Source organism: Larus michahellis, chromosome 9 (assembly GCF_964199755.1).
Source record: "Larus michahellis chromosome 9, bLarMic1.1, whole genome shotgun sequence".
NCBI classification, from domain to species: Eukaryota; Metazoa; Chordata; class Aves; order Charadriiformes; family Laridae; genus Larus; species Larus michahellis.
In genome coordinates, this window is record NC_133904.1 from 38,108,242 (window position 1) to 38,122,738 (window position 14,497).

The following is a 14,497-nucleotide window of genomic DNA, read 5'->3' on the forward strand; positions in this document are numbered from 1 at the left end:
TGCACACAGACGTGTTTTTTATCACCTGAATTTTCTACTTGTGGTCATGTCTAGTCAGGCTTAGTGGAAATAACAGTATTTTTTTGAAAATGGAGTTTATGACATGAAGTAAGATTGGAAATTACCAGGAGAAACAGCCTGCAGTTGCTCCATTACTGCATTAAAAGATTGCTCCTGAGATGACCAGAGCAACCTTGACAGTCTGCAGTGGGGGCATGCCAAGCGCTGCTTTGCATAAACAGAAAACTTCTAAATGGAATCATATTAAAGAATTTTACATGCTACAGCAAAAAATTGTCTCCTTTCCTAAAAATAAATTTAAAAAAATTATTACCCTGATATCTTCCATTAAAAAAAAAACAGAGAACAACAAAGCGGGGGAAAAACCCTATGAAGTTTTTGGGAAGGTGCTGAACAAAGTAGGATTGTTGCACAGGATGTTTTTTCTGGTCCGTTATTTTTGTGTGTATATACAGTTTTGTGTATTCACCTCATGCTGTGTGGGTCAAAAGCTCTGCAGAGGAACAGTAAATTATATGACAGAAATAAAAAAGCCATTTTGAGCAAGACTTTCCCTAAGTTTTCAGCAGAAAAACTGAAGAATAATTTTCTTTAAAAGTACAAAGCATTTTTCAGTAGGGAAAATAATTACTTACTGTGGAATGTAAGCAGGGCACTGGATATCTGACCTGTAATTTGGGAAAATTGTGAAGTGTTTTTCATCAGTAATTATTATTATTACAGTAGAACTGTGGGGCCCCAGTTGAGACCCGGGCTCTCCTGTGCTAGGCACTGTCTATCTAGCGAGAGATAACCACTGCCGCAGGAAACTTGCAGCAAAGTCAGGGCAGACCGAAGAGGAGAAGGGAGGATAAGGAGATCGAAAGTAGAAGTGGTTAGCCCAAGGTCATGCTACTCACTAATTGACATTGCTGCCTTGCACGAGAAGTCACTTATAGACACTTCATCTGAGTGTGGCGTGAGTCATGTGTCGCCTTTTGTAATGTGGCATCCTTGATCACAGAGAATGGCCATGATTTAAATGGGCGATGCCATTTGCCTGCGTGAAAGAGCATCTCAAAGGATCAGCCCCTTGCTCAGGCTGTCCTGTGCAACGTGGGAATTGGGGACATAGATCTTCCTTGAAAGTTTCCAGCTAGATTCTGCTTAGTGTATGCAGTAGATGAAAAGATACATTTTTAGGGCCATAATCAATTAATGGTTGGCTTTTTGGTCTGCCTTAATGTAATCAACCGAGTATAAAATACTCCAAAGTATTTGCTCGTGAAGTAAATCTTTGTCGTTAGCAATTTTTTTTGTTGATAAAACATTGTATGTGGGGGAAATAATGGATGAAGAAATGGAGAGTGTGAATGTGGTCACTGAATTCTCATAGAGAAGGAACTATATTATTAGTTTGAGAAAACATGAACATCTTTAAACTCAGTTGCTCTTTTCCTACACTGGACCATAATTTTGCATAGAAAAATAATAATAATGCTTTGCTGCTTGAAATATGGCAGTCTACAAATTTACTAACTGAAGTAAGGACCAATTCTGTCCTACCTGATCAATAGTATTCTGCTTAGTTCCTAGTCTTGCTAAACTTATCTCACTTTGTGACTTCCAGTACCCTTTTTTGATGATGAATCACTGAACTAGTGTTTGCTAGTGGGTGAGGCTCGTAGAACTGTCTGCCAAGTAAGCAAGCACTTGTATTATTTTTTGTCCCTGAATTAAGGGGCATGTCCAGTGGTTCCATACCACTGCCACGTGTGTTCGTTTGCACAGCGACAAATCAAATAGGTTTACATTTTATTCTCCAAGCTCACAGAGGCAATGGGAAAAAAAAGAATGTTTGGAATTTGCAATGCTATGTGTAGCAGCTTTGCTTCAGTGGGCGAAAATTTATGTGGGGTATTAGAGTTGGCAAAAGGGGTAGGGACAATAGAGAAACTGTGATGTATTTGATTGTGTAGCAGTAAAGAGGCCCCATCATTACCCACCATACTGGCCTTTCCGCGTGACAGCCTGGGACGCAGATGAATTAAAAGGGTGAAGGGAAGAAGGCACACGTTGCAGAACCTTTTCTACCTTGAAAGACACTGACATCAGATTACATTTTCAGGGCATTTTGTTTTATTGCCTTCTGCAGTGTGGTGATTCAGAAGCAATGGGAGGTTCCTGTCGCAGACATTTTTTCCTCGATTACCACACATTGAAAACGGTTTGCAATGGTTTTAATGGTTTGCAATGGCTAAGTGCATAACAGAGATGCATATGACTCACATTGAATTTGTGTCACAAACTTGGTCAAAATCCTGAAATTACCTATGGAAATGCTGTGGTATATTAAGAAATAATGCCATTTTTTACCAGCATCATATTCACCACAGAGACAGGCATCTCATTTAGTGCTGTTTGTGTGGTAAAAGCCTGGTGCACAAATATGTTTGAGAATGCAGGTCATGGTTTTCAAATATATGGAATTCTAGTGGGCATTTGAGAAAACATTCACGAGTCACAGTAATTTCATAGACTTTGTCATTGCTTGGTGTTACTAGCATTCTATAATTTTCCTCTTTTTAAAAAAGGTTGTCATGCAGCCAGGAAACCAAAATGATACCATTTGTGTAAATTAGTAATGACTTTTCTACAGGCTACTGGATGATATATATTGAACAATGAAGATTAAATATAGGAAGCTCTGTCTAATCACTATAGTTTCTGTTTGATGTAATCCACATTTTATGTTTAAGCTTGTCCTCGCTGCTAAGAGACGTTTTATTCTTTTTGTCCTTTGGATAAGTAAGAGCAACCCTGATGCCAAAGCACAGTAAAGACTAGGCACTGAACTTTTGACCACAAGGTAAACTCATTGAGGTCAAACAGTAGTTCCACCTGGCGCTGAACCCTGTAAGTTTACCTTGTGGTAAAACCTACATCTTCATTGTGTTTATATGCTGGAATTGCTCCTGCACACCACAGTGCCTGCTCTTCATAATGCTTTTGTCTTGGGACAGTTCATGGGAGTGATACTGAGTGACAAAAAATGCTGCTTTGGTAGCAGTGGAGTCAAGTGCTTTGTTTTAGCATGGAAAACATGATTTCCATCCACATAGACTTCAAAAGAAGAAGTAGGAATTCTTGAGAGCCTGATTATCATGGCATAATCACATTATCAAAGAGATTAGAAGCACTTTACTGTGTCTTTATGGCTTAGTGACACTCTAAGGCACTGGACAAAATCTTCAAGTACTGTTAAAATCTTTCTTGTAGGGTACTAAAGCAAAAGAGAGCTTTTTACCTATGAGCCCTGAAATCACAGAGAACGTGTTTAATTCTTCTGTCAGAGAGCTGCAGAACCGAACACAAGCAGAATGCGTAATTACTGGTCTTTGCTGTCTCATCTAGGTATAGTCCTCAAGGCGACCTGGAGCAGAACAAAACAAGAGGCTCCTAAAATTTTAATTCCTATCAGTTCCAGTCATTGGGAAACAGTCATTAACTAGGCAATCAAACTAATTGAATACAGAAGTGTAAGCAATTCAAACAAGTGAGGAACTCACGGTGTGTTTTCTCTAGGAACCTTGGTGGACTCTTGCGTGCTGTTGCTTTTGTAGGTGGTGGCTGGCTATAACAGTAACATGCACATTTTTAGGGTATGTCTCTCCACTGCTGTGTTGCCTTGAGGTGAACGGTCCACAACCCATGTTTTGGAAGTGAGATATTGCCTGAAAAGACTCTGAATAGCTTGTGACCATGGGAAATTAAAAAGCTAAAGCTGAGACTGAAAGTGAGAGCAAAGCATATGATTTTTGTAACATGTTCCTTGTTGTGTATGCTTGCTAAGGACTACTGAAGATTTGGGGATTAATGTTATGATCATATGGTTCAGAATATAAAGAATTCCCTTGATAATTAGCCCAGAGTGAAAAAGCAGAAAATAATCAACAGAAAAGCCTTTTCAGATGGGAGTCTGTGCCTCTGGAAGTGCACAGTATGGATAGTATCTAGACAGAAAAGGTATGAAACACAAAACATGCACTTGACCTCAGTTAAAAGGCCAGGATGAAACAATCACAACAGAAAGAGTGACACGGGGGAATTGCTGCACTTTCCAGTAGTGAAGAAACATGGAATATGGGATGAAATGTTTTTGCCTAAACAGGTACTAAAAATGATCCTGGAAAAAGAATTTTTAGAATCAATTACAGTTTGTTTCACTTTCCTTGATTATTAACATGTAAAAACCATTTTTAAATTAACTGTAAAGTCTTTTACCTGCCAAGGCATGGAGTCGGGACTTTGCACATCTCCAGCTGAGATTACTAAAACACTTGCAGCAGGGAGCTGCATTCCTTCTGCTGTTTTAAGGAGTTAGGGAAATAGAAGGGAAACTACCATGGACATGAGTATAGTGGAGAACTGAAAAGAGGATTTTTATTTTTTTTTTTTTTAACTTCCTCCTCCATTCTGTACCTTTTAATGCAAGGCTTGATTATTTGCATGGATAACTTCATTTAATCCACTGACTGTCTTGCCAGTAGAAAGCATAGTCCTAAACTGCCATTTTCTACCGATACTTTGGGACCTTAGACTCTATTGATCGTTTCAAATTCTCTCAAAATGAACCAAATGAAAAGTACAAAAATGTTAATACAAAACTCTGTGTTAAGTGTTCAGCTGCCAAGAGGCAGCTTCTGAGGCTAATAAAAAATCAGGGCACCTACAGCAAAATTTTTTAAACATTGGCTTGTTTCAGAAGCAAGTACCAGGCTACTCTGCACATCCGTGTCGTGATAGAACAATGAAAGTTCATCAGTCACATGTGAATCGCTGCAATTGTAGAAAAGGCTGCCATCTTCGGGCAATACTCAGTCATTACACCCTTCTTTTTGTGCTCGAGAAATCAAAATCCTCACCCTGACTATAAGGTAGTGAGGAGAGCACAGTGGAATCAATCCCAGTGTTGAGCCAACCATTGTACTAGTCTCAAATACTCTGAAGTGTGCTTTCTGACTGCATGGGACCCGTGCACTTCTTGCATCTTGTATTATCTTTTTGTTGTGCTTGACCTGAAGCATAAGCAAAATCTTTTTGCGCTTTGCAGCTTGGAAATAGAGGTGCAAAATCAAGAAAAGCAGCCAGTTTGATCTCAAAACACTGTTGTCTTCCTCTGTTCCTTCCTACAGCAATATGGGAAGAAAAAGGGAAGATTTCTTACTATTACTCATTACTTACCTGAAAAGACCTCTAAAAACTCTTTTATCTGAAAGGGAAAACTTTAGGATGCCCTAACTACCTGAGAGGTATCAAATTGCATTAAAGATTGAGTTGGATAGAGTAATTGCAAAGGAGTTTATGAACGTGTTGCATTGACTTATTTTTTGTTGTATATATTAGGGTCGACCAGGACTGATTGGGCTTCAAGGACCGATAGGTGCACCTGGATTTACTGGCCCGGAAGGTTTGCCGGGAGCAAAAGGTGAGAGAGGAGCAGTGGGCCCCCCTGGACCAGCCGGGCAGAAAGGCGACAAGGTAGGCTCAGCAGTGACTTTTCTTTTCTGTCCCTGCAATAGATCTATGGCCTTGTATATATTCTTGAATGAACAAAGGTAATCTTGGACTATCTGCCCAAGAGTAAAAGCACAACAGCGTTTCATTAGTATCTTTAGAGAATCCCCTGATTTTATTTTTGCAGGAGAATACAGTTCCTAAAGCTGCTGAACATTGTAGCTATCCTGGTAGATGAACCATAGCCAAATGAGTATTGCTGTTGCAAGTAGTCTTTCACTTCACATGCCCAGGGATAGATGGGTGTTACTCACGCTACGTTCAGAGAGACCTGGAGCTGGTTCCTGTGTAGAAGATCCTGAGCTGGCATATAGAAAAGCAAAATGAATGGCTTCTGAATGAAATCTGCAATTCAGTTTTGCAGGTGCAAATTTACTTGTAATAGAAAGAATGTAATAAACTATGTCATATTAAATAGAATAACCTGTAAGGTGTGGGTGTCAATAAATGCAGTGTGCAAGAATGGGCAGAACAGCAAACACAGAAATGTTTTAATGCTGTGAGGATCTGTTCTGCTGTCTCTCCTTAGGAAGGAATTATCAAAAGTGGAGTTTGGAACTAGGCAAAAGAATGAATGCCTAGTACGAACTAGGCATAGTGGAAGTATGAACAAATACTTCCAGTAATAAAGAGTGGATGCATGTGGATAGTTCGCCTTAAGGAAAGTTTACATTGTTTTCACATCATGAGTTTTGGGTTGCATGCAGAGGACTCACTGAGTCCCATCGCGTAGGCCAGAGCAGTCTATGCTCCCACCATGTAGCCTGGCAGAGTCTATGTAATGGATTATAAAATGGGGAAGTCTGATATCGTCTGATGTGAGGACTGGGATGAGATTCCTACTTTCATACCTATATGGCTGGACAAAAGGAATGTTTCAAGGACAACAGCTTGAAAGTGTAAAAAGCAGAGGAAGTCCTGCCTGCTTGCCTGGTTTCTAAAGTCTGAAGGAAGTCTGGAACATCATTACAAGGGCTTGCATCCTAGGACTATCCCAGAGCCTCTTACCAGTCTACTTGATGCAAGGTACTCAGGTCATGTGTGCAAAAAGAAAAGGACACATAGTTTAGGTACCAGGACCTGCAGAACAGAGTTTGTCTTCCATGTTTTCACAGCTACTGATAGCTGAGCTAGCTAGATGAAAACTAGCTCAATTGTACTTTCATATGCTGCAGTTACACTCTTTTCTCATTTAATATTAGTCACCCTTTCTCTTAAGAGAAAGAACCAAGTAAAATGAAAATTATGATAATGAAAGTCATTGCTTTGGTGCTGCATTCATCTGAAAGGCAATGGAGGATTTAAAACAAGGAATCACCACTGATATGAGTGATAGCATTTTCATAATTCTGAGAGATAACACTGAAATAATCAAACCTGGATTCTGGAAGACACAGAAACCTAGGATAGGAACTGACCCTTAACAATCAGAACCAATTTTCTTGCACCGAAAAATCCCTTATTTACTCCATAACTACTCTTTCTATCCATTGACATGGGTACATACGCAATACCAACATGCAGATTCTATCTCTTTATCTCTCGTGGAAGCAATATACTTTACCATTCCAAAGCAAGAGCAGTTTAGGCTGAATATTCTGTTTACACAGTCTATTTTGCTACTATCCAGAGCAGAACAGTAGAACTAACAAAGTGGTAATTACTTTCGACTCAGCCAGAAGTGGTCTGAAAGTTAATACAGTGGTCTGTATATCTCTGGGTGGTGCTATCCAAGTATAGACAGAAAGACCCATAAGTCCTGTTGAAGCTCTTGGAAGGTCAAGTGTGACACTGAGAGTTAAGCTTCTACTGGATTGCTTATTTTTCTGGCATCTTGTTTTCCCCAGATGTGCAGTAGATTATATTTTTACTGTAAATTGCCTGATTAAAACATTCCTGAAACACTCATTTGGCATCCGGTGAAGCTGAGATGCTCAGTTCCTATCTTCACTGACCTCTGCGGTCAGAGAGAGTCTGTATTGAGATAGTTTGCTCCTTTTGGTTTTGAAAGCTAAAGTCAAGACTGAAAATGTTGGAGTGATAAGTATCTCACAGGTAATTGAAATACACTGATTGATCAAGTGAAATATAATATGTACTCTTTTTCTTCAGGGCCCAATGGGAGTTCCAGGATTCCAAGGCATCAACGGGATCCCAGTAAGTTTGCATATGTAAATATAAATCACCAGAATGTTAGTGACAACCAGAAGCATGTGAGCACAACGAGACTGTCCTATCACATGCATAGAACTTTAGGGCTTTAGAACTTTAACATTCTATTGGCAATTTTTTCCTTAACATATAAAAAATCGTGTGCCTAGAGTATTTTGACAAGATTTCTTTTGCTTTGGTTTTCCCCAGTGATTTTTGCAAAGGTGTCCTACAGACACTTTACCTCAGGGGAATTTCAGCTGGGCCAGCTTTAGAAGTTGCCCCAAACTTCCTTGCTCTCTCTACACTACTTAGCTCATCCTGCTTTCTCCTTAGAGAATTATTTTTCTTTTCTTGATGACATTTTTCCATCTTCTGTATCCTTGTGCCTTCAGACTATGCTCATGCTCTTTCTCATCTTCCCTACTTCCTGAGCTGGCCAAGAGCTCCAACACTTGAGCTGTGTTTTCTTACTTCCTATCAAAAACTGAATTGTTTTGATAGATTGGCTGAAAACGCACAGTTGGCCCTGTAAATGAGCTTGTTTGATTCCAGTTCCTTCCTGGCCCTTGTCCTTCTCTCCCCCTCTGCTCATCCTTGACTGTTTTCTCTCCTGCTCTACTCCCTTGCTGCTATTTTTTTCTTGTCCCACCAGCCAACTCGCTAGCTCTGAAGAGAACAAGCTGTTCCTATAATGCTTAATTTAATTGAACGCACTGTGGGAACATGCTGTTCTTAGGGTATTTTTTCAGATGAGGCTCTGGAGAAAGGGGATTCCCGACAATGAGGGGAGGCAGAGATACAGCAACAGCCATTGCCAGGTAGCGCGCAGTGACAGGCATTCCAAGGGGAGAGTAGGGGAGGTAGATGAGAGGATTCAAAGCCCTCCAGCATATGCAGATCTACTTTGTCTGCTTTACAGTATTCTGCAGGTGGGCGAATGGGAAAGAGGCAGATTTTGCTGCTCATGAACAGCAAAGGGCTCACCACTGTGGCTCTTCTGTGTCACAACTGCAGGACAGAAAAAGGGGAAGGGAAATCAATTCATATTGTTTACCTTCTAGCCATTGAGATAAATACTTCCATTCTAGGGTGAAAATAGCAACCACCACTGCTTGAGAAAATACTTTTGCCAATTGCATTTCAGGATAGGGAGTAGCTTAGGCTTGTTGTGAAACATAGACAAACATATGCACAGTATATGGATGTGTGAAATGCAGAGCAAAGGAGAGACAGCATGTTTGTGCTGATACATGTAAGAGAGAAGTAAAAATATACTGCTATCTCTGCACAAGAATTGACATCTAAATATAAAGAGATAATCCTTGTAGTATGCAGGTATGTTAGCGTGGGCAGGTATATTTCAGTCGTGGCCAAAGGACTGCAAGGCTATGACTCAGAGGGGAATCCCACTACTGACCTTAAGGGAACTGGTTCCCTTGGGGAATGCTGGTGGCAAGTAAATCTTGTTGCAGCTGGCCTGACTAATCCCTTTAACCTAGTAAATACAGCAGCTACATGTGTTTATTGCTAGCCCTTCTGCGTCACACTGTAGAAGAAACCCTCAAATCCTTAGCCCTACTTGGGAAGTTTATTTTTTCCCAAAGGACAAGATTCAAAGACACCTCAGGCAAAGGCTGGAACGGGAGCTGGGAGATGTATATAGCTTTTCATGAACTGTTCAAGAAGGAAGTATTTCTATGAGAAGTGAGCCCTTGTCTGTACCATGAAAGCTAGAGCTACATGGAGAGGCAAAGTTCTCTATTTTGTGACCATCCTGGAGGAAATGCAAGCACTTGGTGATGGCTGTAAAAAGGCCCCTTTGCTGTAGCAATCCATGAAACTGCTTATTCAATTAGTTTTGTGTTCACCCTTAATTGCATTTGTTTCCCTGTTCTTAAATGTTTGTTGAGCTCTCCTGTTGGGATTGCCTTTGTGGTGTTTGATTTAGAAAAGAGGCCCCTTGGGATCACAGTGTTAGTGTAAGAGCAAGAGTCAGGTAAAGCAAGGGCCTAGATGAACAGTTCAGTTTCCTTATCTGTCTCACAGGGAATGTCTCCTTTTGTGAGAACAGAGAGCACAAGTGATCTCTCCAGCCTGTGTTTTAACTCAGGTCTGTAAGCTAGTCACCCTGCCATGTATAAGCCAAGCCTGTAAAAGTTTTCTGCCTTAATGAATTGAGGTGCTTGTGCTGAATTGGCACATCTGCCAAAACAGGAATTAGAGGAGGTAAGAGCAGTGAAACTGTCAACCACCGTTTTTTCAGGTCAAACCAGCTCTTCAAATCAGTATTTTAAATCCCTAGGAAAAAGGTTCATTTAAGCCAGAACTTTATAACTCTCAAGGAATTCAATTGTGGGTGCTCAATATCTCCTCAGGTAAGGTTCTTAGAACAAAACATTGTGAACTCTGATTAACTAGAAAGTAGGAAATCCTGTGGATTTTTTCCCTAAAGCAAAAGAGCCAGCATGTGTATGTGTGTGCGTGTGTGTCAGTCTGTGCTGTGCTTTGGCTCAGACCCACAGACATGGATGCCATGAGATTAAGTGACAGGGGCACAGATTTATTTAATACATGTAAGAAGTCACTGTGGTTGGCATACTTTATATCCTCTCTTTGTGAGCCCTTCTCAAATATTAAGAGGATGCCGAAATCTTTTGGGCTCCTTACAGGCTGTATTGGGCCAAGAGTTAGGAGATCTCACCCAAAGTGTTTCCCAAGACGTGAGACCACCAGTCAGCTGCCGGCCATGGGCTGGCTCTTGGCCAGCACTGAAGGCTCAGCAGCGTGGCTCCCTGTTGCCTGGCTCTGAATGGCAGATGTTGGCTGTTCAGCTTCACTAAACCTTGCAGCTGGCCGCCTTATGTTGTAACCAGATACATGTGCACTTGTCCCACATAGCTTCTGGTTTATTGATGCCGTAAACGAAGTGAAAGATCTGGTACACTTTGACCAGTCTGGCCTCCCTCTGCTCACAGCCTGTCCTGTCAGACACAGCTCTTGGCTATCACATCCTGTATTGATGGAGGAGCGTGGGTTGCCACTGATTTGTTCCAACTTTGGGAACCAAATGAAATAATTTCTAAGAGGCAAGTATAAGTGGCAATAAACTGGTGCTTCAGCCTTCTCCTGTCGCTTTACCAGGGCCTGGCAAGTCCCTGCTTGCGCACCACGTGTGGGTGTTTTGACAAACAGACGTTAATCATCAGGCCAACTGGTACTATGTGTGCAGTGCTGCCTGATGCTAATGCTTTGGGATGATTTCATTGCATGTCCTGAGGCCTTGTTTAATCTCAAATTTATACTTGTCTGGGTGAGCTGCCTTGATCTTGTAGTGGAGGCACACTGTACATTCATTCAGTTTGCACCTTATTGACTGACAGAGAGCAGATCTGGGCTCTCTCCCCTTCTCTCCATTTTGTTGGCACAAATCACAATACAGTTGCCAAATGAACTGGACTAAGGAACTCATCGGGCTGAAAATTAACCCTATCAAGAAACAGAACAGTTATTTCTCTGCTGTGTTGATTTCCTGCTCCAACTCACCTATTCTGCCTGTGCTTATGCCAGCTCAGGGAAGAGGTAGGTGTGAGTAAGCAGGAGTGTGTGATGGCCCTCCTGGCAGCAGCTGAGATTGGTGATCAGCTCGAGTATTTACCCAATTATGGCCTAAGTTGCTCTGCATCCTTGGGAAAGTCACTCTGCTACTGTATGCCCCCAGCTTCTCATCTGTGAAATGAAGTTTATAGCATTCACACATTTATGCAAGGCATTTTAAGATCCATAGATAAAAGGCTTTACATTACTCCAAAGTTCTCATGGAGTTTGGTCAGAGCATATGCTATTGGCTTGGACTGGGAAGACCTTTAGCAACACAAATGTGTTTTGTTTTAAGTGTCAGGCATGAAGGATTGTTAATGTTCTGCTTTATCTCCATTTTATCCATGTTTATTTTTTTACTTTCCTAGTGTGAGTCATAACTTGTTTAATGCCATATCTTAAGGATGAATCTTTGGGATCAAACAAAAGTACTTTTGGGATGAGTCAAGATCAGGGTGTACAGGGGGAAGGGAGAGAACTGTCAGTTACTGATACTATCTCCGTAAGTTTCATTTTTCTTCCTGCCACAAAACATTATCTTTGAGAGCCACAGAACTCATTTCTATGAAAAAAGGGATAGAATAAGGAGCTTCTTGATAGTGTGACTGAGGTTAGTGTGACTGACAGTTCTGCCTTTCTGTGTTTTGCCTACATACCCATATGACACTGAAGAAAAAGTAACCAAAGTCTCAAACTTTGATCTCCTTTGCACCAGTACCATGCTGAATAAACTCCAGTCAATTTAACAGAGCTATAGCAGGGCAAAAGAGGTGTGAAATCAGAATTAGGTACATTTGTATTCGTTCTGCTGATTAATAATTGACCATTACAAATACTTTCTTTTGAATACTGTTAGTTTAATTAGGTCTTTCTCCCAATTGCTTTGCCTAAGGTTTTAAGTTTAATATAACAAGAAAAGCTGTTTTGCTTGAGTGGCCTGATGCTGGAGCTGTAACATCTGTTAAAGGAAAGAATTCACACTGGAGAGGAAGAGAAGTCACTGAAATTTAAGCAGATTGGAATTATAAATGCTTGATATTGTTGAGTCTGCCTCTGCCCTTGTTTTTACATGAGTAATTTCCATTCCTGGTGTCAGGTGCACCCTTGCGTGCTGTTTTACACTGTGTTATACGCTGTATATTTCAGACTGCTGTGGGATGAGTATTGCCCTTTTGGGATCTGCTCATGCATGAGTTATGTACTTCAGAAAATTATCCCTTGGAGAAAAAGATAATTAAATGAATGCAGCCAGTGTTCTAGGATTTAAGCTTTGGGGAGGATAAACAATGCTGGCCGAAGAAGCTAGTTCTGTTGCAGTTTGCCATACACTGAACTTGAGTGGGAGTTGTGCATTTCTTTTGTTTTGTGTTGCCATTTGGAAGATATCCGTTTTCTGGGCCAGTATTACTAACAAAATAATACATCCTGTCATTCATTCTTTCTTTTTCCCCTTTACACAGGGTCACCCTGGACAATCTGGACCTAGAGGTCTGCCTGGCCTCGATGGCTGCAATGGTACCACTGGAAGTCCTGGCGTTTCTGGATCAGATGGGTTTCCTGGCCTACCTGGGCTGCCTGTACGTCCCAACTCAAATATCATGTTTTGTAGTCACTAAGCCAGGATTTGCTTTTCATGCCATTGTTGGAATAGTAAAACTCCCAAATACTTAGGAAGAAGCCTAATAACCCTGAGTTTATTAGCGTTGTTAGAGCTCAGTATCTTTTTCTTATTGAAATTCCACTCTGAGGATAAAATGAATATCCTGTGAATTCAGTATGTTCCCACACTAAGTTATACTATTGCCGCTGGCAGTATTCAAGCTAACTCAGAAGAAACCAGGGCAAAGTTTTTAAGAACTGTGAAGTGTCAAACCTGGCATGGTTCAAGTTAGTGAATGCTGATTCAGGAAAGGATGTTATCATGTGTTCAAGTCTAGGCGTCAAATATTGGATGCCTTCCTTCAGGCCTCACACAAGAGCGGAATAGAGGGGCAGAATCACCTCCCTTGATCTGCTGGCCACGTTTTTTTTGATGCAGCCGGGGGTATGGTTGGCTTTCTGAGCAGTGAGTGCACATTGATGGCTCATACTCATTTTTTCATCCACCAATGCTCCCAAGTCTTTCTCCACAGCGCTACTCTCAATCCACTCGTCGTCGAGCCTGTGTCCATGTTTGGGATTGCCCCAGCTTGGGTGCAGGACCTTGCACTTGGCCTTGTTGAACTTCAGAAGGTTCACGTAGGCCCACCTCTCTAGCCAGTCAAGGTCCTTCTAGATGGCACTGATATGTGTATGAACAGGGGGGTTACACCATGTCAAATGGATTCAAATAGCATCTTAAAAGTTGTCAAAGGCCTAAAATAAACGGGAAATTGAATGTAAACAGGAAAATATCAGAGAAAATGTTTGCAGAACCTTGTTTTTCTAAAGCCACTGGAAGTCTTTAAGTTTTCATAATACCACAGCTGCTTTGACAAAACTGCAGGCATACTCTTGCAGTTTATTGGAGCCAGGAGTTTGCCCTGTTCATGATGCTGAACATAAATTATTTCAAAATTAAATCAGTATTTTTTCCAAAAATTTTTTTTTTACTTTTTTTTTTTTTTTTTAAATCAGGGTCGTCCTGGCCCAAAAGGCCATAAAGGAGAACCTGTTTTTGCTCAAGGCGGTCTTAAAGGAATGAAGGTAAGACTTGTCATCACATAGGAGAAAATACAGTACAAGAAACACTTTGATGTTCTACAGGTTGCAGGGCTGGTGCTGCAGGTTAGATTGCTCATGATGTTAGACGTGGGCATCTTGGGTGTGTCTGAATGCAGAGCTGTGAAAACGGCCTTATAAGGACTTCATTAATGACAAGAGAGAATACCCTCAGAACTTGGAACTGCTTGGTCATTGCAGAGATCTTGTTGATCCCATACTGGGGTGCTGGGACACTGCTCATCCTAGTTACTGTTCAGTGTTGTTGCTGGTTCTTTGCTTGTCTCTGGACAGCTGGCACCATTTGTTTATGGTGTTAAACCATGGAAGTGAGGAACTTGTAGTAAGCTTACCCTGACTTATATGAGGTGGCACATGTGTTTTTAGATGCAGATGTAGCAAAGGAGAGGCCCTTCACCTACACTCGGAACTTTCCTGCAACTGACATCTTTGCATGTCTGCAAAGGTC

At 41.1% G+C, this 14,497-nt stretch overlaps 1 protein-coding gene across 1 annotated transcript in view; it reads left to right on the forward strand.

The window, feature by feature from the left end:
* The window catches only part of COL4A6 (collagen type IV alpha 6 chain), a 136,563-nt gene that overhangs the window by 79,440 nt on the left and 42,626 nt on the right, over positions 1–14,497 (forward strand). The window contains exons 4-7 of the mRNA XM_074599930.1: positions 5,407–5,541; positions 7,690–7,734; positions 12,789–12,905; positions 13,945–14,013. Coding sequence (XP_074456031.1) covers positions 5,407–5,541; positions 7,690–7,734; positions 12,789–12,905; positions 13,945–14,013 — 366 coding nt within the window. The remainder of the gene's footprint in view (positions 1–5,406; positions 5,542–7,689; positions 7,735–12,788; positions 12,906–13,944; positions 14,014–14,497) is intronic.